The sequence below is a fragment of the Lynx rufus genome, unplaced genomic scaffold (assembly GCF_022079265.1).
Source record: "Lynx rufus isolate CCGP_SWC_20201006 ecotype Redwood Valley unplaced genomic scaffold, mLynRuf1.p SCAF_16, whole genome shotgun sequence".
In the NCBI taxonomy this organism is placed as follows: Eukaryota; Metazoa; Chordata; class Mammalia; order Carnivora; family Felidae; genus Lynx; species Lynx rufus.
This window is the reverse complement of record NW_025814830.1, coordinates 8,434,636-8,458,027: the sequence shown is the minus strand read 5'-3', so window position 1 is coordinate 8,458,027 and position 23,392 is coordinate 8,434,636. Positions and strand designations below refer to the sequence as shown.

The window sequence follows — 23,392 nt, the reverse complement described above, 5'->3', positions numbered from 1 at the left end:
TGGAATAATATCAAAAGATTTAACATGAATACTTGGAATCCCAGAAGGAGAGGCAAGGGCAGAAAAAAAAATCTGAATATGGATAAAAGTTTCTGGAATTTGGGGAAAGGCATTAGTGTACAGATTTCAGAGGCTCAGAGACTCCAAACAGGATTAACATAAAACCATACCTAGACCAGCATAGTCAAACAGATGAAAAACAGATAATGAGAAAATCTTGAAAACATGCAAAGAGAAATGACACAGAAGGAAAATAATTCAAATGACTTCTCATCATAATCTATGGAGGCCAGAAGTCAGCGTTACAATATCTTTTTCAAAATACACAATAAAACCCATAAATCTATTTTAAGAAAAATACTCCCTTCAAGAACAAAGGCATTCAGTAAAAGAAACTGAAAATTCATCACCAGCAGATGTGCACTCCAAGAAATGCTAAAGTTCTTTAAGGTGAAGGAAAATGATACCACATGGAAATTCAGCCCATTGGGAATTGGTAACTGGGAATAATGAAGAGCATGGGGAAAGGTAAATATATGGATAAATATAAAATATGAGGAGTTTTGGGGGGGTCTTAATTTCTTTAAAATAATAACCAATTTAAATTTCAAGTGGAATGCCAATGTGACTTTCCGTGGATTACTAATTGCAAAGAAAAAATGTACCAGTACAACGGAGAGAAATGGTGATCAGTACATGAACCAAGAGACCAAACATAGTTTCACTGGTATGCCAACTGATATTTTATAATATTAAGTACACTATTACCTATGAAGTTGTCTTGTAAAAAATGTGTAATCTGAAACCTAATCAAGCCTCTAGACATAACCTTCAGTTCAAAATAAATACAAAGGAAAGAGGAAAAGTTAAGCCCACCTTGAGAAAAAGGACAAATATGGAATTAACAATATTATGTAGGTTACTTCTTCTGAGTCTTCAAAAAAGGTAAGGAGGTGGAGAGTAAATTCTTGACCAATTCTTATCAGACTCAATAAGCCACAGTCATATAACATATATGAGCTTAGTTTGGTTTTTGACTTTTTAAAAATCCAGCACTTTTAGAAGATGTTCTTTAAACAATCAGAGAAATTTGTAAATGGGCTGAATGTTGTAAAACAATATAGGGTTATTGTTAATGTCTTTTTAGGTAACAGTGGGTTAATGGTCATCTAGAAGATTATCCTTAATTCTAAGAATTGTATGTTGACTTTTTAGAGGTGAAGTGATATCTAAAACATTCACTGAAAAACACAGCAAAATGATATATGTAAATTACATTCAATATGCAATAAGAATGATATATGGTATTTGTGCATCTGTATATATACATGTTCATACATAGAGAAATATTAGATATTGAATCTAGGTGGAGGGCAAAAAAACATCATTGTAACACTGCTGTACCTTTTATGTAAGTTTGGAAACTTTCAAAAACTTGAGGAAAACTTTTCCAAGTCAACGTATGTCTTTGGCTACCAAATTATTAGTTTTTAATTTATTTCAATTGTAGGGAATGTGGATTGTATGTTATCTGTATTACAGAATTTATTGTAAGAAAAGTTTCTGCAAACTACTTTCTAATTTTTCAACAGCTAAATTCTCAATATTCAATAAAGGCACAGGGTTTCTTCTTATTAACCTTCAAGGGGTTGAGCTTTGAATAAAAAAGGGTCTTGTTTAATATATTCTATGGGATTTTGTCCAGAATGAATTATCTGAAAAAAATATGCTTATAGAGTCCTCCTTCCACATGAATTTATATACAGTAATACTAGTGATTATCATTTAAAAACCACAATACTTAGTAAACAAACACTATGTGCCAGATGCCTTTCTAAGCATTTATATTTTTATGTTAAATAACTTAATCTTTACCATAACATCATTAGGTGGTGGAATAGTGATAATGGTAAAGGATGTGCCATGGCTAAAAGGCTTTCTGACTCTCACTACATCAAGAGTTTCTCACCACTATGAAATCTTTGATGTTGGGTAAGTTGATAGCAATGAGTAAAGGCCTTTCCACAGTCCTTACATTTGTGTGGTTTCACACCAGTATGAATTCTCTGATGCTGAGTCAGACGATCACTACGATTAAAGGCCTTACCACATTCTTTACACTCATAGGGTTTTTCACCAGTATGAATTCTCTTATGTTGAGAAAGACCTGAGATAGAACGAAAGGCCTTTTTACATTCTTTACATACATATGGTTTCAAACCAGTATGAACTGTCTGATGATAAATCAGTTGAGAATTAAGTCTAAAGGTTTTTCCACATTCCTTACATTCATATGGTTTCTCCCCTGCATGAATTGACTGATGTGTTTTAAGGTCTCCAACACGACTGAAGGCTTTCCCACATTGTTTACATTCATGTGGTTTCAAATTAGTATGAATTATCTGATGTTGAATAAGGTATGAATGAAGCTTAAATGTCTTCCCACATTCTTTGCATTCATGTGGCTTCTCACCAGTATGAATTCTTTGATGTTGTGTAAGTTGAGAGCCTCTACAGAAGGCCTTCCCGCATTCCTTACAATCATAGAGCTTCTCACTACTATGAATTCTCTTATGTTTAAGAAGGCTTGAGCCCCTACTAAAGGCCTTTCCACAGTCCTTACATTCATGAGGCTTCTCGCCAGTATGACTTCTCTGATGTTCAATAAGTAGATAGCTGCGAACAAAGGCCTTTCCACATTGTTTACATTTATATGGTTTCTCACCAGAATGAATTTTCTTATGTTGATAAAGACTTGAGCGATGACCAAAAGCCTTCCCACATTCCTTGCATATATAGGGTTTCACACCATGATGCATTTTCTGATGTAGGCACATATGTCGGTACAATCTAAAAGTTTCCCCACATTCATTGCATTCATAGGGTTTCAAACCAATATGAATTTTCTGATGTTCAGTAACGTGAGAATAACGTCTAAAAGACTTCCCACATTGCTTACATTCATAAGGTTTTACACCAGTATGAATTATCTGATGTTGAATAAGCTGTGAATAAAACCTAAAGGCCTTCTCACATCCATTACATCCATAGGGTTTCAAATCAGTGTGCATCTTTTTATGTCTAATAAGATGCTGGAGAACTATAAAGGCCTTTCCACATTCTTTACATTCATATGGTCTCACACCATTATGGTCTCTCAAATGTTCAGTAAAGTGTGATTTTTTTCTAAAGCCCCTCCTACATTCCTTACATTCATAGGATTTCTCTCTAGAGTGAATTCTCTGATGTAGAGGAAGAGATATATGTTTTATAAATGTCATTTGACTAAAACATCCCATGTTGGGTCCCTGTTCTCTCCCAAATTCAATTCTGCCCTGTGGGTCATTTCTGAAAATAAACCTCATTAGGTTGAAGGTTTTACTTCTTTTCATTGTCTCCCGATGGTATGAATTTACTTCATAACTGCTTTTTTCTGAAGATAACTTGTTGGTCTCAGTTGTAAAATCAAAGTCTGAAAGAAAATGAGAAAATAAATGCTATTTTCCTGTACTGGGGTGAGGAGGGGCCTTCTAGAGTAAAAATAGGGATAAATTGAGAAGTATACTCACTGGAAGTAAAAGGGTTATAAAATCCTAAAATCGTGTCATTAAATTTTTAAGAAGCAAGAAGGCCTCAGGAAATTATAAAAGTTCATACGAGACTTTTAAGGTTTGTGAGTAGGCAAAGAGAAAAAGTCAGTAGTTCTCATATTTAGTGTGAGTCAAATTTACAGAGAGAGCTTTTTATATATAGTGCCTTTTAGAGATCCACTGAGACTGAATCAGATTCTGTAGGAGTAGGTTCTGGTTATCTACATTTCTAACATTATCTATCAGAGGCTCTATGTAATTTTTTCAGTGGGTTGTCTTTATCTTAGCATGAAACCTAAATACACAATCATGAATAAAAAGGATGTCTTATTTACACAAATTCATTTCAAGCCCTTGGCATCTTTGTTCCCTATATACTATCCCAATGCATCTCTTCAGCTACTAAGATGTCCCATGACCTTTCCCATTCCCTGGGGCTCCACCTTTCAGAAATCCTCTCACCTCACTCCTTTAAATTACTATCTTCAGGTGTTGCAGGTTAGAAATCACTTCTTCAGAAAGGCTGCCTCCGCTAACTCTAAGTAAATTCATATCCTTTATCCTGTATTCCAACACCTAACTTTTTGTCTTCAAAATACTTTTCTCTATTACATACTTATTTTCTCATTTGTTTTACTACTTAGTTTCTTACTCTAAAACTCAAAAATTCTTGCAACTACTACTGCAAAACAAGTCCTTACTTGTAGAATAAAGTACTGAATTTTAAAAAATAACTTGGATGAAAATAAAGGTAAATAAGGCTGAAAATCAAGGTCACTGGGGAAGACAGCCAAGCAAAATAACCATTTAGTTTCTGAAAATGATGCAACAGTTATCAACTATCTCTCGCTGATCCTAATCTCTCATGCCTTATTATAGTAAAGTATGCTTTCCTCTATCATTTACCTTACAGGTGAGAAAAATGTACATCCAAACTAGCTTAGTCAAAAATATAAATGGAAAGAGGTGATACCTGATCGTTCTCCACCTGCTTATCCCCTTAAATTGACGTACATTGTTCCATCCTTCCTGTGCCAAGTCATGATTGTTTTTCTGCTTTATCTCAATCAAGATAATCAGATGGTGTATTGCCTTCATCGGTAGAACTTTCACATTGTTTATCCATCCTACTGATGCTAACTGTGTTCTGTTTCTCTAATGACTTTCCCAAATTCTCCCTTCCATTCCTTTATAGGCAAGGCAAATTGTCCTTGAATTTCACAGAAATGCATTTCAGGAATTGCAATAGTTAATATTATTTTTAAATGCTTATGAACATCTAAGAAATTAAACTTGAGGATGTTGGGGAAAATTAAAGTAACTAAATACCATGGGAACAGACCCTGGGAAACCAAATGCCTGGGACGCTGCAACAAAGAATACGTTGAATGTAGGCTAAAAATGGGCTGTCTGGATGGTGGAGCAGCCTGAAAGACTCTCATGTGCTAAATGGGTCGAGTATGAGGTGAAGACAAGTGGGATTCTTCTATGAATGAAGTACAATATGTTCACAAAGTTGAAGTAAAGCAAACAATATTCTCTGAATCAATGAAAAATGAGTAGCAATCTCAAAAAGCCAAAACCCTTTCTCTGGATAAATAAAAACCAACAACTACTGTTAGAGAATGATAACATACAAACTGAAGCCACAGAACATCTTGAAAAGAATGATAGTAAAAATACAACACATCAGAATCTATGGCCTTCAACTGTATTGCTGCAAACACGTGGACCAAAAGGCGTACATCTAATGAAAGATTAAAGAATTAAAATGAATAAATTAAATATGAAATCCAAAATTAGGAAAAGACAAAAATTAGAAAAAGAATGATAAAATATATTGAAGGAAAGCAGAAAAGGAAAATCAATAAAAACAAATTTTAAATAAAACTGTACAATTAACACATACGAACAAACCACTAGCCTACCTATTCAAGGAACAAAAGATAGGAGGACAATCCAAACGCAATGACAACAGGCAGTCAGTCATCAATAAAGAAACAGAGAATGTTTAAGAAATCCTTAAAGACAACTATGCAAATAAATTTGAGATGTACATGATGACGTTTTTTTCTGAAAATATTATTTATAAAAACTGACCCCAGTGAGATTTACTGACTTGGTCCTAACAAATAGAATATGAAAAGGAAACAAAAATAATAACTTTTCAGTGAAGAAAACTGACAGATACCACTTTATACAAGTTTTTAAGGTTAACAGCACACTGATAAATCATATCGATATCATGTACTCCCGTTATACAATGAGAAGGGTACTTCTCTGGTATTCTTCCCCCAAATCCATAATCTCAGTTTGATCATAAGAAAACAAACAGCCCAAAATTTGGAGGCACTCTACTAAATACCTGACCAAACTGTATCTTCAAAAGTATCAAGGTCAAGAAAGAGAAGGAAAAACTGAGAAACTGTCACATTTGGAGGAAACTAAGGACACGTGATGACTAAAAGTAATGTGGTATCCTGGATTGGATCCTGAAACAGAAAAAAAGACATTAGTGCAAAAACTGGTGAAGTCTGCATAAAATATTTAGTTTATAGTAATTGTAAAATGTTAATTTGGTAGTTTTCACAAATGTACCATGGTTATATAAGATGTTATCATCATTATGGGAATGGTATACTAGAACTCTTTGTACCACATTTATAACTCTAATGTGAATCTAAAATTATTTCAAAATAAAAAGAAAGACAATAACAGAAATAGACCCCAGAAGAGATGGAAAATCTAAACAAACCAATTTCCATAGAAGAAATAATTTTAAAAATGTGTATTTATGCCCACAAAAAGGTGATTACAATTAGCTTCCCTGTTGGCCAGGTTTCAGTCTCTGTAAACTATTTCCCACTAATGTGAACTAGGGTGCCTTGGAGAAATAGCTAATTCCTGGTCCAGGGCAGGGAAGATATAAGGTGAGTCTAAAACCTCTTGTATTAAAGTGCAAAGAAGCTCTCAAAGACAGAGTGAATAATTTGTGATTTTGGTCATGTAACATTAAGAGGGATCAAATTTACCCTCCTACCTTAAATAACTAGAAAACGCAACAAAATAGATGAAACAATATCTTTCAAATATTGGAAAATAGCACCGGACAGAAATCTCCTGAGAGAAGGGAAACAAATGAAGTGTGCCCCACAAGTACCACATCTGACTGCCTAAAGAGAATTTCCAGAACAAAGCACAAGGAGGGAAAACTAAAACAGTGCAGCTATATCCCTGAGTTGAGAAGACAGAGTAGAGAATGAAGGGAAAGAAAGAGATGCAGAATTTGCAAGTTGGAATACTAGAGAGGAGGAAGAGAGGTCTCTAGAGATCTGTAGAGGAATCTCCTTGAAGCTGGATGAGTATGAGTCTGGACATCTGTGTGAGCAAACAAATAACAAAGAATGTACTACCAGATAGAAGTAGGCAGAACATCCCCTTGAAGTCAGAAAGGGCCTGGGAAATTCCTGTTTCCACCAACCAGAATGGAAAGACCCCATAACACACGAGGCATCAAACAGAGTCCACAGAAGGATACGGCCTCAGTGGGGTGGGGGTGAGGGTGGGGCAAATTATCCCTAGACTAAAAGCTGTTCTGGACCCACCCTAACAAAACTTAAAAGCAAACCACAAAAGGATCAACAGATTCCAAATTACATAACTGTATCCCAGACCAAAGCCCAAAAATGTGTAAAAGAATATTAGAAATCCAGCATCCCAACACAGTAAACTTCACAATGTCTGGCATCTAATAAAAAATGATCAGGCATGCAAATAGCAGGAAAATGTGACCCTTACTAGGAGAAAAATGAATCAAAAGAAACAGACCAAGGAATGATGCAGATAATATAATTAGTAGGCAAGGATGCTGGAAAAAGCTATTGTAAGTATATCCCATATTTTAAAAAGATGGCTACTCTTCTCATCTTTTAATGTTCTTTTTTTTTTGTTTCAAGTTTTTATTTAAATGCTAGCTAGTCAACATACAGTGAAATATTACAGGAACAGAAAGTGATGCATCAGTTACCTACAACACCCAGTGCTTATCACAGCCAGTGCCCTCCTTAATACCCATCACCCATTGAGCCCATCCCCCGCATCCCTCCTTCCCTCAACCCTGTTTGTTCTCTGTCGTTAAGAGTCTATTTTATGGTTTGTCCCTCTCTCCATAGTTTATTCTTTGTTAGACTCAACATGCAAAAGCATTTATGGGGAATATTTTCCCAAAATTCTTACATGTTCAAACTGTTGCACCTATACTTTAATGACAGATGATTTAGGCCTGAATCTTCTAATGTTGGGGGAGACTCTTGATGACTGATTCAGTTCCTTTAGTGCTTATGAGACTTTTCAGGTTTTTTTCTTGAGTGGAAATTTTTGTAGAGTAAAATTTTCTAATCATTTATTTCATTTGATTTTTCGTTTCTTTTTGGCAGGATGATTTTCAAAATACCGTATTTCACGGCTTCAAGGTTTGTAATGAGGTGGCTTTTTTCCTTACACAGATTTTTTTTCTTGATTCATGTTGAGAGAGAAGCAAATTGATTTGACTTGCTCTTTTGTGTTTGGCTTTCATTTCATTACTTTCTACTTTCTTGTACTATTTCCTTTCTTCTACTTTCTTTAAGTCTGTTATGCTCTTCTTTTCCTGGCATGTCAAGCGGATGATTCACTTATTAATTCTCAACAATTCTTCTGGAATCAAAAAAATCCATTCAGAGGGGCACTTGGGTGACTCAGTCGGTTGAACGTCTGACTCTCGATTTTGGTTCAGGTCATGACCTCACAGCCGTGAGATTGAGCCCTGCATCAGGCTCTATGATTGGGATTCTCTCTCTCTGCTCCTCCCCTGCTCCCTCTCTCTCTCATATAAATAAACATTAAAAAGAATTTTTTTTTAAAGATCGTTTGGGAGAAGCAGCTTAAAATCGAAACAGATAAGCAATAAGAGCCATGAAGAAGTGGTGAATTGGTCCTGAGGATCCACTACTTTTCCCCTGTAGAAACTCATTGATTCCGAGTGCAGCTAGCAGTAAAGTGATAAAAAAGAGGTAGCTGACCATTACCCAAACTGAAAACTAGCACTGACCCAGCTCATTCCCTGATTGTATTATAGTGATCAGCCTGCCATCCTATCAATTAATAGAGGAAAATGTAAATACTCTGGTGGAAGATCCCATCATATGGAAACTGTTCAGTTCTTGTGAACACGATGTCCAGCATACAATCACAATTCCAGGTGACTTAAAGAGGAATTACCAGATGACGAATAATGAGAGGAAAAAAAAGAAAGAGAATCATACCCAAGGATAGTACAAAAAATGAAGGCCTTCAAGAATTCCATAATAGCTTTGATTAAAATGTTTAAGAAAACAGATGAGAAAACAGTAAGGAAAAGAAAGTAAATAAAAGAATGAAGAATTTCAACAGATAATTAGATGCCATAAAAGACCACCAAATTGAATTTCTAGAACTGAAAAAGACCACATCTGATATGAAAAATCCATCTTTAAGAGCAGACTATGGGATAAATGAGCTGAAATACACGTCAACAGAAAATAATAGAGAGAAAGGGAAATAAATACATGATAGAACTGTGCGATACACTCAAAATATCTAACATCACCATAACTGGCATCCCAGGAGAAATAATGGTCAAGCATTTTCCAAAAACTGAACAAAGACTTTCACTTCTCAGTAGAATCTATAAAAGCACTGCAAACCAACTTTTCTCCTGCTGTAAATGCAAAAATAATACTAAGCAGATAATACTCTTGATTCATTCTACACTGTAGAAATTACCATGGTTCTTTTGTGGCAAAGAGAAAACCAGGACCCCATGTTATCTGTTCTCCATGTAGGTGGACCAGCAATTAAAGTGGAATATTTGTAGATATTCTGGACATACACATAATATGAAATTTGTTTCCTTTGCATTGGTTATGCAGGAAAAAGTCCAATAATTCAAACCTTTATTGATTTAGAAAAAGAAGGAATTGTAGGATGGGGCGGAGGGAGGTAAATGAAAGACAGAAAAGATTCAGGTGCTGAAGAGAGATGCCCATTTCTACCTAATAAAGGTCAAACTAGGCCTTGGAGAATATGAATATGGAGACATTTATCTGGTTTCTCGCTATAGAACATAAAATACACAGTGGAGAAAGCAGCTATTCCAGACAGCAGATTCTACATCACTTCAGGCAGATGTCCTTACCCAGTGAGACCAAGTTAGTATAATTCTCCAACATCACATCTCTGTACAAATCCCTCTGATCAGAATTTAGGCATTCCCACTCCTCCTGAGAAAAGTCTATGGCGACATCACTGAATGTCAATGGCACCTGAAATGACAAACCCACGTATTATTTGTAACAGTAAAGAAAAAATGTTCAAGATGGAATGACTGAATTGCAGTAAGGGGGCAATACAGAAAAACAAGCTGAGTTACAAGGTCATGACATGATCAGATGAAGATAAATAAATTAGCTTCTGAAGTAGAGTGCCAACACAGTCTTGGAAGAATCCTGTTGGAGTACAACAAATTTCTTTAAAAATAGAGGAAAACTTTAAATGTACGAAAATGAATTAAGTAACCAAGACTTTCCCAATTAAATGAAACAGTATATATAAGCACATTACCTACTATGTACCTAAATCAGACACTGTTAGTAAATGCACGTTCTGACATTTTTTCTCCTCAGTGTATATGTAAGGAGCATTGTTCACTTTCTTCCCGAAAATGAATTAAAAAATCTATCCCAGCAAAAATGGAGTAACAGGGATTGGATTTACCTTCCCATGTGAAATAACCAAAAACATGGACAAAATGTATGAGACAATAGTTTTCAAAACAGAAAATATTAGGTACTGATCCTTGAGAGATAAGTAACAAATGAAGTGAACTCTATGATTGCCCTAGCTTCCTGCTAGGAGACAGTATTCTACATAATTATTAGAATGGCTAAAATTTAATAGACTGTGTTAGGTGTTGCCAGGGATGTGGAAAGAAATGGAACTCTCAAATACTGATGGTGGGAATGTAAAATGGTACAATCACTTTGAAAAACGGTTTATTTCTTTAAAAAAAATGTTTTAATGTTTACTTAATTTTGAGAGAGAGACAGTGCAAGTGGGGGAGGGACATAGAGAGAGGGAGACACAGAATCTGAAGCAGTCAGCACAGAGCCTGACGCAGGGCTCGAACTCATGGACTGCGAGATCATGACCTGAGTTGAAGTCAGACACTTAACTGACTGAGCCACCCAGGTGTCCCAGTTTATTTCTTAAAAAGTTAAACATCCACGTTACCCAGTCATTCCACTCCTGGTGTTCACGCAAGATAAATGAAAGCATATGTCCACACAAAGATTTTGGCATGAAGCACTTTGGCATAGCAGCTTTATTTGTAGTAGTCAAAAAGTGGAAAGAACTTAGGGGCACCTGTGTGGCTCAGTCGGTTAAGCCTCCGACTTCAGCTCAGGTCACGATCTCACAGTTTGTGGGTTCGGGCCCCACATTGGGCTCTGAGCTGACAGCTCAGAGCCTGGAGACTGCTTCGGATTCTGTGTCTCCCACTCTCTCTGCTCCTCCCCTGCTCACGCTCTGTCTCTCTCTCTCAAAAGTAAAATAAAAAAAAAATTTTTTTTTAAAGTGGAAAGAACTCAAATATCCATCAACAGAAGAATGCATGGAAAATTTTGGTATATCCTGAGATGAGAATACTAATCAATAATTAAATGGAATATACTACTGGAATGGAATATATACTGGAATAAGATATGCAACAATATGGCTGAATCTCAACATAAATATGCTGAATGAAATAAGCTAATGAAAGAGCACATGATGTATGATTACATTTATATAAAATTCTAGAAAAATGCAAACTAACCTATAGTGACAGAAAGCAAGACAGCAGTTGCCTGGGCACAAAGGGCAAGGTTGGGAGCAGGTAAGGAGGGGGCGATTATAAAGGGACATGAGAAAAATTTTTATTATCTTGATAGTGGTAAGAGTTTCACAGGTATATACCTAGGTCAAAACTCATTAAATTCCACACTTTAAATATGAGCAATTTATTGTAAATTAAATTTCAATAAAGCTACTCTAAAGAGACAAAATACACTCAATTATATGTCAGTTATACTTCAAAAAGCTGATAAAGTTTCTATCTTCGGAAATAGTTTCTATAAAATTAAGTAATTTTATCAAGACGTGATATATGTCAGGTTGTGTATCATAAGCATCTCCTTTATTTTCACAAGTTAAAGTTTTCATTTAGTCCCTCTTAAAGACATCAGATACAATTTTTCTTAAAGTCTTAAGGTGTTACTAATGTTATTAAAATAATATTAAATGTAAAGTATTATGCTATTTTGATATTTAGGGTGGACCCAAATCCTAAGCTTTTCCCCACTGTTCAGTATCATCTAGGACATGTAGTTCTAGATGATCTTCCTTTCTACAATCCCTTACTGAATTCCTGTTCCTGAGTTAGAACACACTAATATAGGATGATCAGACCAACGCTGATTGACTCAAGACCAGCTATTTATCTTCCAATACAAAATGGACCTTACTACCTTATTCAGTTCTCAGTGATTCCTTAGCCAGGGCCCTGATGTCTGTCTGTCTGTCTGTCTGTCTGTCTGTCTGTCTGTCTCTCAGCACCAATACCATTTCTACCCAAACTGAAAAGCTTTTCAAAGCTGAGGTTTCATCTCACACCTGACCCTGAGAACATTCATAACCCAATTCTCCCTTACCTCCCTGGAAAACTATGGAGAAAGTGTACCCTCCTGTGATCAAATAGGACCATCACTTCTATCTCATGAAACCACAAACCTGATAAGGGAAGCTCAAATACTTCCTTCCAGGTACTTTACTCTTTCACTCCTTTAACAATGCTCTCGAGAGAAGACTGAACACATAGAAGATAAATGAATTATTTGATGAATAACTGAAAATCAGTTCTAAAAAAATAAGGAGCAAATGAGGAGGACATCATCCTTCTCTGTAAGGGGAGAAACCATGAAATAGGGTCAGAGATACAACTTTCCTAGATAGGGGGCTTGGGGATAAAGAATGAAAGTTTTATATGAGCTAAAAATCACAGTATTTCAGGATAGAGACACCTACCTGGGCCATGGTTTTCAAACCACCTGTCTTCCTCAGGTTTCCTCTATTAGGGAAGCTGAGTTCAGAGAGGCCAGAGCTGAGAGAGGAAAAAGAGGCCTTGAGACCTTGTGTATCTCGGAACTCCAAAAATTATTTAAGGTAGGAGAACCTTTCTTTTTTTCTTCTTTATTTCTGCTTCCCACTGTTCTTTCCCACTCTCCACCCTCCCAAACACATTAACACACATCAGGGGATATGAGAAGTCCAGAGAAACCCAAGCCCTTCCCCATACCTACAGATACAAGCTACACAAGAGTGGATACAGAACAGGGGCACTCTTGCACCAAAGCTCGATCCAGACACCGACAGTGCCTTATTTTTCATTCTTACCAAGCCAACTGAACCCTGCCTGGGTTGTTCAGTGATACTGAATAGATCCTCCCCCACCCAGGCCTATGTTCCAGGGTAAAGACCAAGTCATGCAACACAAACTGCAACAACCTTTATCCTTCATGGACCTGGACATAAAATCTTTTGCACCAAAGACAGAAAACAGTAGAGACAAACCTGGAAACCTTGACCACTGTAAAACTGCCTGCCCATGTGAAGTCTTTCCCCTAAGCCAAAACTTTGACTTCTAAGATCCTCTGGGTTAACCAACCTGGATTTCCCTATCAGGATCTACTTTGCTGGCACGAGTCCTTGCCTGTGCCCGCAGCTCCCAACCCACCCAGTACCCACAAGAGAGGAGTGAATTCCTGCTTACTGAAACCACACAGCAACATACAGATTTTTGCAACCTTACGTGATAGGTAGTGTGTACACATTAACATTTAATTAAAGCCTTTTCCCTATATCATGAACAATCAGTAGAAGTGATATGTTTTGAATTTAATTTCTACAATTATAGGGCCAACTTTTTCCCCCAACTATTGCCTTTGAAACCCAGATTTTTTGTTCCCTTGTGTGAAACCTAAGAATAGGTAATTAAAACTTCACCTATCAAAAGATTTACTAAACAGATGGTTTTTAAGCAATAAGGTACTAACATTTACAGGTATTCAATTGTTGGATTTCAAAGGTTGATGATGTACTACATACAGTAAGGTTGTGGGGAAAAGAACATTTTTTTTTTTTTTAATTAGAGAGCGAGAGCGAGAGAGAGAACACACAAGCACAGGAGAGGAACAGAGGAAGAGAGAGAGAATCCCAAGCAGGGATTCTCTGTTCAGTGAGGAGCCTGATATAGCACTCAATCCCATGACAGTGGGATCATAACCTGAGCCGAAATCAAGAGTCAGATGCTCAACAGCCACCCAGGTGCCCTAAGAGCATTCTTATGGTGTCCTGTGGACTTCTGAAAACCTAGTGCAGTTGAGACATGTAAGTAGAATTTTCCATAAGAATTTAGCCATGAAAGGCCATTTGTGAGTTTCCATCCAAAGGAAATAACTGTAAAATTTGCCTAGAGATGTATAAAGGAATATTATAGATACTAGTTAAAATTAAAAGAAAAAACTGGAGGGGCGCCTGGGTGGCGCAGTCGGTTAAGTGTCCGACTTCAGTCAGGTCACGATCTCGCGGTCCGTGAGTTCGAGCCCCGCGTGGGGCTCTGGGCTGATGGCTCAGAGCCTGGAGCCTGCTTCCGATTCTGTGTCTCCCTCTCTCTCTGTCCCTCCCCCGTTCATGCTCTGTCTCTCTCTGTCCCAAAAATAAATAAAAACGTTGAAAAAAAAATTAAAAAAAAATAAAAGAAAAGAAAAAACTGGAGAGAAATCTAAAGGTACTAAATCTAAAGGTACTTAGATAGATGGTCAATTAAATAAATTATAGTGCGTTCATGCAATGGAAAGTGAAGCAGACTTTGAAAATGACTGTATAGACCATTGGTTCTCAACAGGGGAACATTTAGCAATGTCTGAAGACATATTTGGTTGTCAAAATATGGAAAGGGCTGCTATTGTTTCTAGTGAGTAGAGAACCAGAGGTGCTGTGAAACATCCTGTAATGTACAGGAAAGCCCCCTCCTCCCCACAACAAAGAATTATCTAGCTGAAAATATCAACAGCATTAAGACTGAGAAACTGGGGCACCTGGATGGCTCAGTAGGTTAAGCGTCTGACTTAGGCTCAGGTCATGATCTTGTGGTCCGTGAGTTCAAGCCCTGTGTCGGGTTCTGTGCTGACAGCTCAGAGGCTGGAGCCTGTTTTAGATTCTGTGTCTCCCTCTCTCTCTGCCCCTCCCCTGCTCATGCTCTGTCCCCCTCTGTCTCAAAAATAAATAAACGGTAAAAAAAAATTTTTTTTTAATGAGAAACCCTTAAGTAAACTCATTAAAGGAAGATAACCTAATCCAGAGTCTGTATATTATCCACAATGCCAGCATACAATAAAAATTATTAAACATGCAAAGAAACAGGAGAAGGCTACTGATAATCAACAGAAAAAAATCTCAGTATAAACAGATCCAGAGATTATCTACATAGTGAAGCTAATAGACAAGGACTTAAAAACATTATATTAAGATGCTCAAAAAAATAAAAAAAAAATATGGGCAAAATGGGATGCAAAATGGGTTCAATTGGTAGATCACATGACTACTGATATCAGGGTTGTGAATTCAAGCTCCATGTTGAGTGTAGAGCTTACTTAAAAAAAGTGGGGGAGGGGGGTTCATCTGGCTGGCTCAGTCAGACTGCAAAATGAAGCATATCAATAGAGATTTAGAATCTTAAGAGATTCACATGAACATTTTATAAGAATAGAATACTGAAAATTAAGAATGTATTGAATTATCAATGTAAAGTCAAATTAACAATAATCTTATGCAGAGAGAAAAAAGGAAAGAACAGAGCAGAACATAAGAGAAATACAAGAGATAGTCAAGACATGAGATTGAACACCTAAAAAAATAAGACAGGAAATTTACTTGAAGAAGCAATGGACAAAAACATCACAAATCTCGTGAAATGCTTTGATGTATGAATCAAAAAACTCATCAAACCTAACCAGATAAAATGCACAAATCCATACCTAGGCACAGCATGGCCAAACAACTGAAAAACAAAGTTTAAAAACATATCTTAATAGTATGTTGTTAAAGGATATCAGTTATAAGAACACAACAAGAGAAAGAGTTCATTTCTCAACAGAAATTATAGTAGCCTAAGAATGGAATCAGATCTTTAAAGTGTTGAAAGAAAAATATGACAGCTGTGAATTTTATACCCGAAGAAAATATTGTTCAGAAATGAAAGTGAGGGGCGCCTAGGTGGATCAGTCAATTAAGCATCTAACTCTTGATTCTGGCTCAGATCATGATCTCATGGTTCGCGGGATGGAGCCCTGCATGGGGCTCTGCGCTCACAACGTGGAGCCTGCTTGGGGTTTTTCTCTCTCCCTCTCTTCTGCCCCTTCCCCCCTTGCTTGCTCTCTCTCTCTCAAAATAAATAAACAGTTAAAAAAGAAATGAAAGTGAAAGAAAGACCTTTTCTAACAAAAGCTTGGAGAATTTCTTATTAACAGACCCACAATACAAGAAATACCAAAGGACAGCAATCAGGCTAAAGGCAAGTAATCCCGGATGGAAGTGTGGATGTACAAAAAGTTAGGACAGTATATATATGAATAATATGACTAAACAAATGGACTGTTTTAAAGCAACAAAAATAATAACACTTGTGGGGCTTGTAATGAAGAAGAAATGACAGTAACACCATAAATGGAGTTAAACTTAAAATGGTCTCACATTATTTGGTAGGTAGTAAAAGCCCTAACCTAAAGGAGACTATATTAAAGATGCAGTCAAAAATAGCTCAGTTAAAGAATTATAGAATTATACAAAGAATTAAAGAATTATACAAAGATGTACAACCAGAAAAACCTAACAGAGAGATAAAATGAAATAATAAAAAATACTTGATTAATTGAAAATAAGACAGGAAATGAGAATGAGTAGGACAAACAAAATATATCCCAAGATTACAGACTTAAATCAAACTCTATCAGTAATTATAGTGAAATATAAATGTACTAAACATTGCATTTAAAAGCTAAGATTGTCAGATTAGATTGAAAAGAACAACAGGATCAATTATGCTGCTTATAAGAGATACATTTGAAACATAAAGACACAGACATATTAAAGATAAAAGAGTGGAAAATGTATTAGACATTAATTAGAAGAATGCTGATGTTAGTATATTAATAACAGATACAATGGGCTTCAATGCAAGCAGCATTATAAGTGACATGTTGTACAATTCAACAAGAACAAAATGGGAGTCTTACATTTCTTACGTACCTAATAACACAGCTTTAAAATATATAAAGCGAGGGGTGCCTGGGTGGCTCAGTCGGTAAGTGTTCAACTCTTCGTTTCAGCTCAGGTCATGATCTCACAGTTTGTGAGTTCGAGCCCCACATTGGGCTCTGTGCTGACAGTGCAGAGCTTGCCTGTGGTTCTCTCTCTCCCTCTCTCTCTGCCCCTCCCTTGCTCGCTCACTCTCTCAAAATAAATAAATAAACTTAAAAGATTAAAATAAATAAAATATGTATAGGAAAGCCAACAGAATTAAAGGATAGTTTAAGATTTTAATACCCTTTCAAAAGTTTGAGATTTTAATACCCTCCATTGGTAACCAATGACAGGAAGAGAAAAAAAAATAAACAAGGCCATAAAACTTTGAACAGGAGTAATCAAATTGACCTAATTGAACATTGTACTCCCAAACTATAGACTATATACACATTCTTTTCAAATGCTCACAGTGTATTTATCAGAATATTCTGGGCCATAAAACAAGCATCTATAAATTTCAAATGATTAATATCAAAAAAGAATGCATATATTCTGAAGCCTCTGGAATTAACTTAGAACTTAAAAACAGGTATTTCTCAAATGTTTCCAAATATAAAAAGTTCACTTCTAAATAAATACAGGTCAAAAAACAAATCATAATGGAAACCAGACCTGAATGATCCTGAGAGTATGATATAACACAACTTGTCAGATGCAACCAAACCAATACTTACAAAGATATTTTTTACCTTAAAAAATTTTTTTAATGTTTATTTATTTTTAAGAGAAAGACAGAGACAGAGGGTGAATGGGGAAGGGGCAGGGAGAGGGAGACACAGAATCCAAAGCAGGCTCCAGGCTCTGGGTTGTCAGCATAGAGCCTGATGCGAGGTTTCGAACCCACGAACCATGAGATCGTGACCTAAGTGAGCTGAGGTCAGACATTTAACTGACTGAGCCACCCAGACGCCCAACATTTTTTACCTATTTTTTTTTTTTAATAAATGCTGCAGATAAATGCCATTCATTGTTTAATCTCCATCATAGTTGTTAGATGTACTACAGATATGTTGACAAAGCAAGTAAATTAGTAATGAAATTACGATGGAAACCCTGTGTCAAATTATGTCAATGCTAATAAATCTGGAATTTATTTTCTCCCAGTGGACAGCGTGAGCATTTGTAATAATTGTCCACTTAGGTTATTCTTTCTTTACACTCTTTGACCCCCTTCAGCTAAACATAAATGTATGTATTATCAAAGTATAAAGGTTAAAAATCAATGATCTACCTTTGGAAGCTAGAAAAGCAAATTTAGAAACCAGTGACATAAAAAACCCACATATACAACAGAGAAAAATGAATAAAGCCAAAAACTATTTCATTGAAGAGATAATATTGATAAGCCTCTAGCTATACTGGTCTAGAATATAAATGCCAATATCAGGAATATGAAAGGAGGTATCACTACATATATTATAGACATTAAATTGATGACAATTTCATGAACAACTTTATGCCAATAAACTTGAAAATGTAGATGACATTTTAAAATTCCTTGAAATAAATTTAATTGAACTGATATAAGAAATGGAAATTCTGAATATTGTTGTATTTACTAAAGAAAGAAAATCTTTGGGGCACCTGGCTGGCTCAGTCAGTCAAGCGTCCGACTTTGGCTCAGGTCATGATCTCACTGGGTTCATGAGTTTGAGCCCCATGTTGGGCTCTGTACTGACAGCTCAGAGCCTGGAGCCTGCTTCGGATTCTGTGTCTCCCTCTCTCTCCGTCCCTCCCCAGAAAGAGTCTCTCTCTCTCTCTCTCTCTCTCTCTCTCTCTCTCTCAGAAATAAACAAACATTAAAAAAAAAAAAAAGAAATGAAACCTTTATTAAGGAACTTCCCATAAAATGTAAGGCCCAGAGGCTTCAGTGGCAAATTCTCCCAAACACTGAAGGAATTAAAAATACTAGTAAAACTCAGTATCTTCTAGAAAACAGAAAAAAAATGGACCATATCATGAGGCCTAACTGTAGTATCAAAACCTGCCAGGGATATTAATCACAAGAAATGAAAATTACAGGATATCTCTCTCATGAACATAGATGGAAGCATATTAAACCAAATATTAGGAAGCATAGTAAACCAAATAGTACCAGTGATAATAGATGATGAGAAGGATTTAATGTAGAAATACAAAGGTCATTTAATTTTCAAAAAATCAATGTAACCTTCCAAACTTAAAAAATAAAGGAGGAAGCCATTCATACATTTTGTCAGATGGAGAATCTTTGATAATATTCAACCACAGTTCATGATAAAAATTCTCGACAAACTAGGAAAAGAAGGGAACTTCTTTAATTTGATAAAGGGAATCTACAGAATAAAACCACAGCTACCATTATATGAGAGGTGAAATATGGGTCGCTGGCCTTCTGAGTTCAGAAACAAGGTAAGGTTGTCCATTCTTACCAGTTCCATTAAATTTTATACTATAAGACCTATCCAGTACTGTAAAGAAAAAAAAGTGAAATGAAAGGTAAGATTGGAAAAAAAAAAAGTAAAGCCATCTTTGTTTGCAGATAACATGGTTTTGAACACTGAAAAAAAAATTCAGTTCTACAAACTATTAGGATAAATGAATTAATTAGCAAGATTGTTGAATAAAAGGTCAAAGTATAAAACAATTAATTGTATTAAAGCAAAGTTACTGGAAAATGAAATTTCAAAATCCCAACAGTTTATGAAAAAAAACTAAAAAATACAACACTTTGGAAAAACCTAACAAAAGAGGTACAAGACTTTTAGACTGAAAACAACAAAACATTAAGAAATTAACAATTAAACAAATGGAAACATATTCTATGTTCAAGAATTGGAAGACTCAATTTTAACTTTTAATTCTCTCTAAATTGATCTAATGATTCAATGCAACTCCAACAATATCAGCAGGATATTTTTTTAAAGAAAATTAACAGCCAATTTGACAAGTTATATTAAAAAAAAAAAAAGAAAATTAACAAACTTGTTCTACATTTATATGGAAATGCAAAGAACCCAGAATAGTCCAGGCAATTCTGAAGAACAAAGTTGTCAAAACCACATTACTAGATATCAAGACATGACAGAAAGCTACTGTAATTAAAACAGTGATAGCAGGGCGCCTGGGTGGCGCAGTCGGTTAAGCGTCCGACTTCAGCCAGGTCACGATCTCGCGGTCCGGGAGTTCAAGCCCCGCGTCAGGCTCTGGGCTGATGGCTCAGAGCCTGGAGCCTGTTTCCGATTCTGTGTCTCCCTCTCTCTCTGCCCCTCCCCTGTTCATGCTCTGTCTCTCTCTGTCCCAAAAATAAATAAACGTTGAAAAAAAAAATTAAAACAGTGATAGTGACACAGGATGGACAAACAGACCAATAGAACAGATTCCAGACAGAGATTTGCACATATATGGTCACATTTTTCAAAAAAGTCTGATTGCAATATAAATCAGAAAGGATAGTCTTTTTCAACAAATGGTGCCTGAGCAATTGAGTATCTGTGTGCAAAAAAATGATTTTGACCCTAATTCTACTACATAGAGATATAAATTCAAGATGGATCATAAGCCTAAGTTTGAAAACTGAAACAATAACCCTTCTGGAAGAATAGGAAAATATCTTCAAGATTATGGATGTGCAAAATTTCCCCCGTTTTTAGTTTAATTTCTATTTTTACTCATTTTAGACTTAGCGAAAAGTTCCAATAGTACAGAGAGTTCTTTTTACCCCTCACCCCAATGTTAACGTCTTACATAGGACAGTAATCAAAACCAGGAGATTAACAGTGGGACAATACTAGAATGGCACATCTTATTCAAATATCACCAGTTTTTCACACTAATGTCCTTTTCTTTTCCAGGATCCTATACGTGATCCCACATTGCATTTGGCTACTATTTGTCCTTGGTCTCTTCCAATCTCCATGGTCTCCTCATGGTAATAGTTTTCAACTGCTGCCATAACAAACCACCACAAATTTAGCTTACGACAACACATATTTATCATCTCACAATTTCTGTGGACCCAGAGTTTGCACACAGTTTAGCAGGATGCTCTCCTTAGGCTGATCTCATAAATTGCAAACAAGGTGTTGTCTGGGCTGTGTTCTCATTCAGAGGTTCACCTGGGGAAGAACCCACTTCACAGTTCATTCGGATTGTTGGCAGAATTCATTTCTTTGCAGCTATACGACTGAGAGCCCCAGCTTTTTGCTGGCTGTCAACTGGTGGACACCCTCAGGTCCTAGAGGCCACCTGCAGTTTCTGGCAATATGGGCTTCTCCCGCATGGCCGCTTACTACATCAAGCCCTCAAGGAGAGTCTAGCTCTAGTCTGCTATAACGGAGTCTTCCACGACATGATATAACCACAACAGTGACATACCATTACTTTGACCATAATGTAACTTTATCACAGGGGTGACAGCCCCTCACATTTACTATTTTCTCTTGGTTGAAAGCAAGTCAGACGCTCAGCTTGTACTCCAGGGGTGGGGATTATATAATGGCACAGACACCAGCAGGCAGGAATTGAGCGGTCACCATAGAGTCTGTCTACCGCACCTATCTTCATGACCTTGCCATCTTGGGGGAAATACCAATTATTTTGTCAAATGCCCCCCCACTTGGTTTTTCTAATATTTTCATGATTGGAGTGAGGTCACGTATTTTTGGCAGTACCACAATGATGTTGTGTCCTTCTCTTCACACCATAAGAAAGGGCCCATGATGCCAATGCCTTATTACTGGTGAGGTTAACCTTGAACACTTGATTAGACTGCTTTCTGCTGGGTTTCCCCACTGTAAAGTTACTATCTTTCCCTTTGTAGTCAATAGGCAGCGTGGGAAATATTTTGACACTACAAATCCTTTCTCTCCTCAAATTTTCACCCACTAGTTTCAGCATCTATCAGTTGATTGTGTCTGAAACAACTATTTCTGTGGTGTTTGCCTAATTGCCATTTTCTATCTCCCTCTTCCCTTCTACACTCAACACCTGGAATTCCACCATAAGAAAGAGCTGACCCTTCTTCCCCAGGAAAAGATGTTTTAAACAGAACAAAGATGCAATAACCGTAAAGAAAAAGACTGGATAAAATTAAGAACTTCTCTTCATTACAAGATATCATTAATAAAGTGAGTAAGAAGCTCTAAGCTAATGAAATATATTCTTTCTTTTTCTGTCTCTGTACATACACACACACACACACACACACACACACACACAGGCATGCATATGCTTACATACACACACAAAGGACTTGTATTCAATATGTATATAATTCCTACAAATCAACAGGAAAATGGCAAAAAACAGACCAAAAAATGGACAAAAGATTTGAATACTTAGTAAGAGTATATCAAAATGGACAGTATCATATGAAAAGATATTATATAACCACTTATCAGAAAATGCTAATTAAAATCACAATGAGATACTACTGTGCATCTATCAGAATGGACTAAAATGAAAACGATTAACAATATCAAGTGACGGCCAGTTTGAAAAGTAACTATACTTTGCAGTGGAGAGTAAATGAAGTCAATCACTTCCGCCCATAAGTACATACCCAGGAAAACCGAGAACAGATGTCCACATGAAGCCTTGTACAAGAGTGTTCATAGAAGGTTTATTCCTAACAGTCAAATGCGGAAAACAACCCGTTGTCACAAGAATGAATAAACAAAGTGTGGTATGGTGACACAAGGGAGTTGGCATAATGTGATCATATTGTGACAGGGCTGCTAGAGACAGAATGGTGTCTCTTCCTGTGAACTCCTAAAGCAGATCACCTGAATTTCTCCTCGTGGCCTCTCACATCGTCTATCTTATTCCTACTTTGATTTCATTTCCTTACTGGATGACAAGTAATTTGAGGATAGCAACTGTATCTTTTTGTCATTGTATTCCAACGAGTACAAGCATATGGATATATTGTAAATATCTGGTATTTGACTCAAATTTCAAAACTAGAAATTTATCCTTAGGGAATGACTGTAAAAGGACATAAAGATCTATGCATAATGATGTTCACTATAGACTAATTTAGTTGGTAATCAAAAATTAGAAACATAATAGCTAACGGTAGGCAACAGACTAAATTATGGGGAGAAGGGCTTGGGGGTCCTGAGAAGAATGATCCACCTGCATGACCTCACACACAATTCACAGATAATGTCACTGTTAGGCAGAACATTTCAGAAGAAGGAAAAGAAAGGGTCTCATAACTTTACAATTAAAGTGCATTTTATGAATAATGAGGATATACAAACTCACCTGAACTTTAACTTTTAGATGTGTAACAAAAATTCTTTTTGCTCTCAGTATCTTTTTTTTTTTTTTTAAGAGACTGG

At 36.3% G+C, this 23,392-nt stretch overlaps 1 protein-coding gene across 1 annotated transcript; it reads right to left on the bottom strand.

The window, feature by feature from the left end:
• Window positions 1-295: 295 nt before the first annotated feature.
• ZNF404 (zinc finger protein 404) lies at window positions 296-23,392 on the bottom strand. Its single transcript, XM_047077916.1, has 4 exons — window positions 23,316-23,392; window positions 12,729-12,804; window positions 9,805-9,931; window positions 296-3,472 (listed from the first exon to the last, which is right to left on the bottom strand). The coding sequence occupies exons 2-4, from the start codon at window positions 12,735-12,737 to the stop codon at window positions 1,950-1,952; spliced, it is 1,659 nt and encodes a 552-aa protein (XP_046933872.1). The 5' UTR covers window positions 12,738-12,804; window positions 23,316-23,392; the 3' UTR covers window positions 296-1,949.

What these genes read in the sequence shown, in the direction of transcription:
- ZNF404 (XM_047077916.1), bottom strand. An exon ending in TACTAACTTGGTCTCACTGG is followed by an intron (nt 3,473 to 9,804) that starts GTAAGGACATCT and finishes ATTTTCTTTCAG; the next exon opens with ACTTTGATTTTACAACTGAG.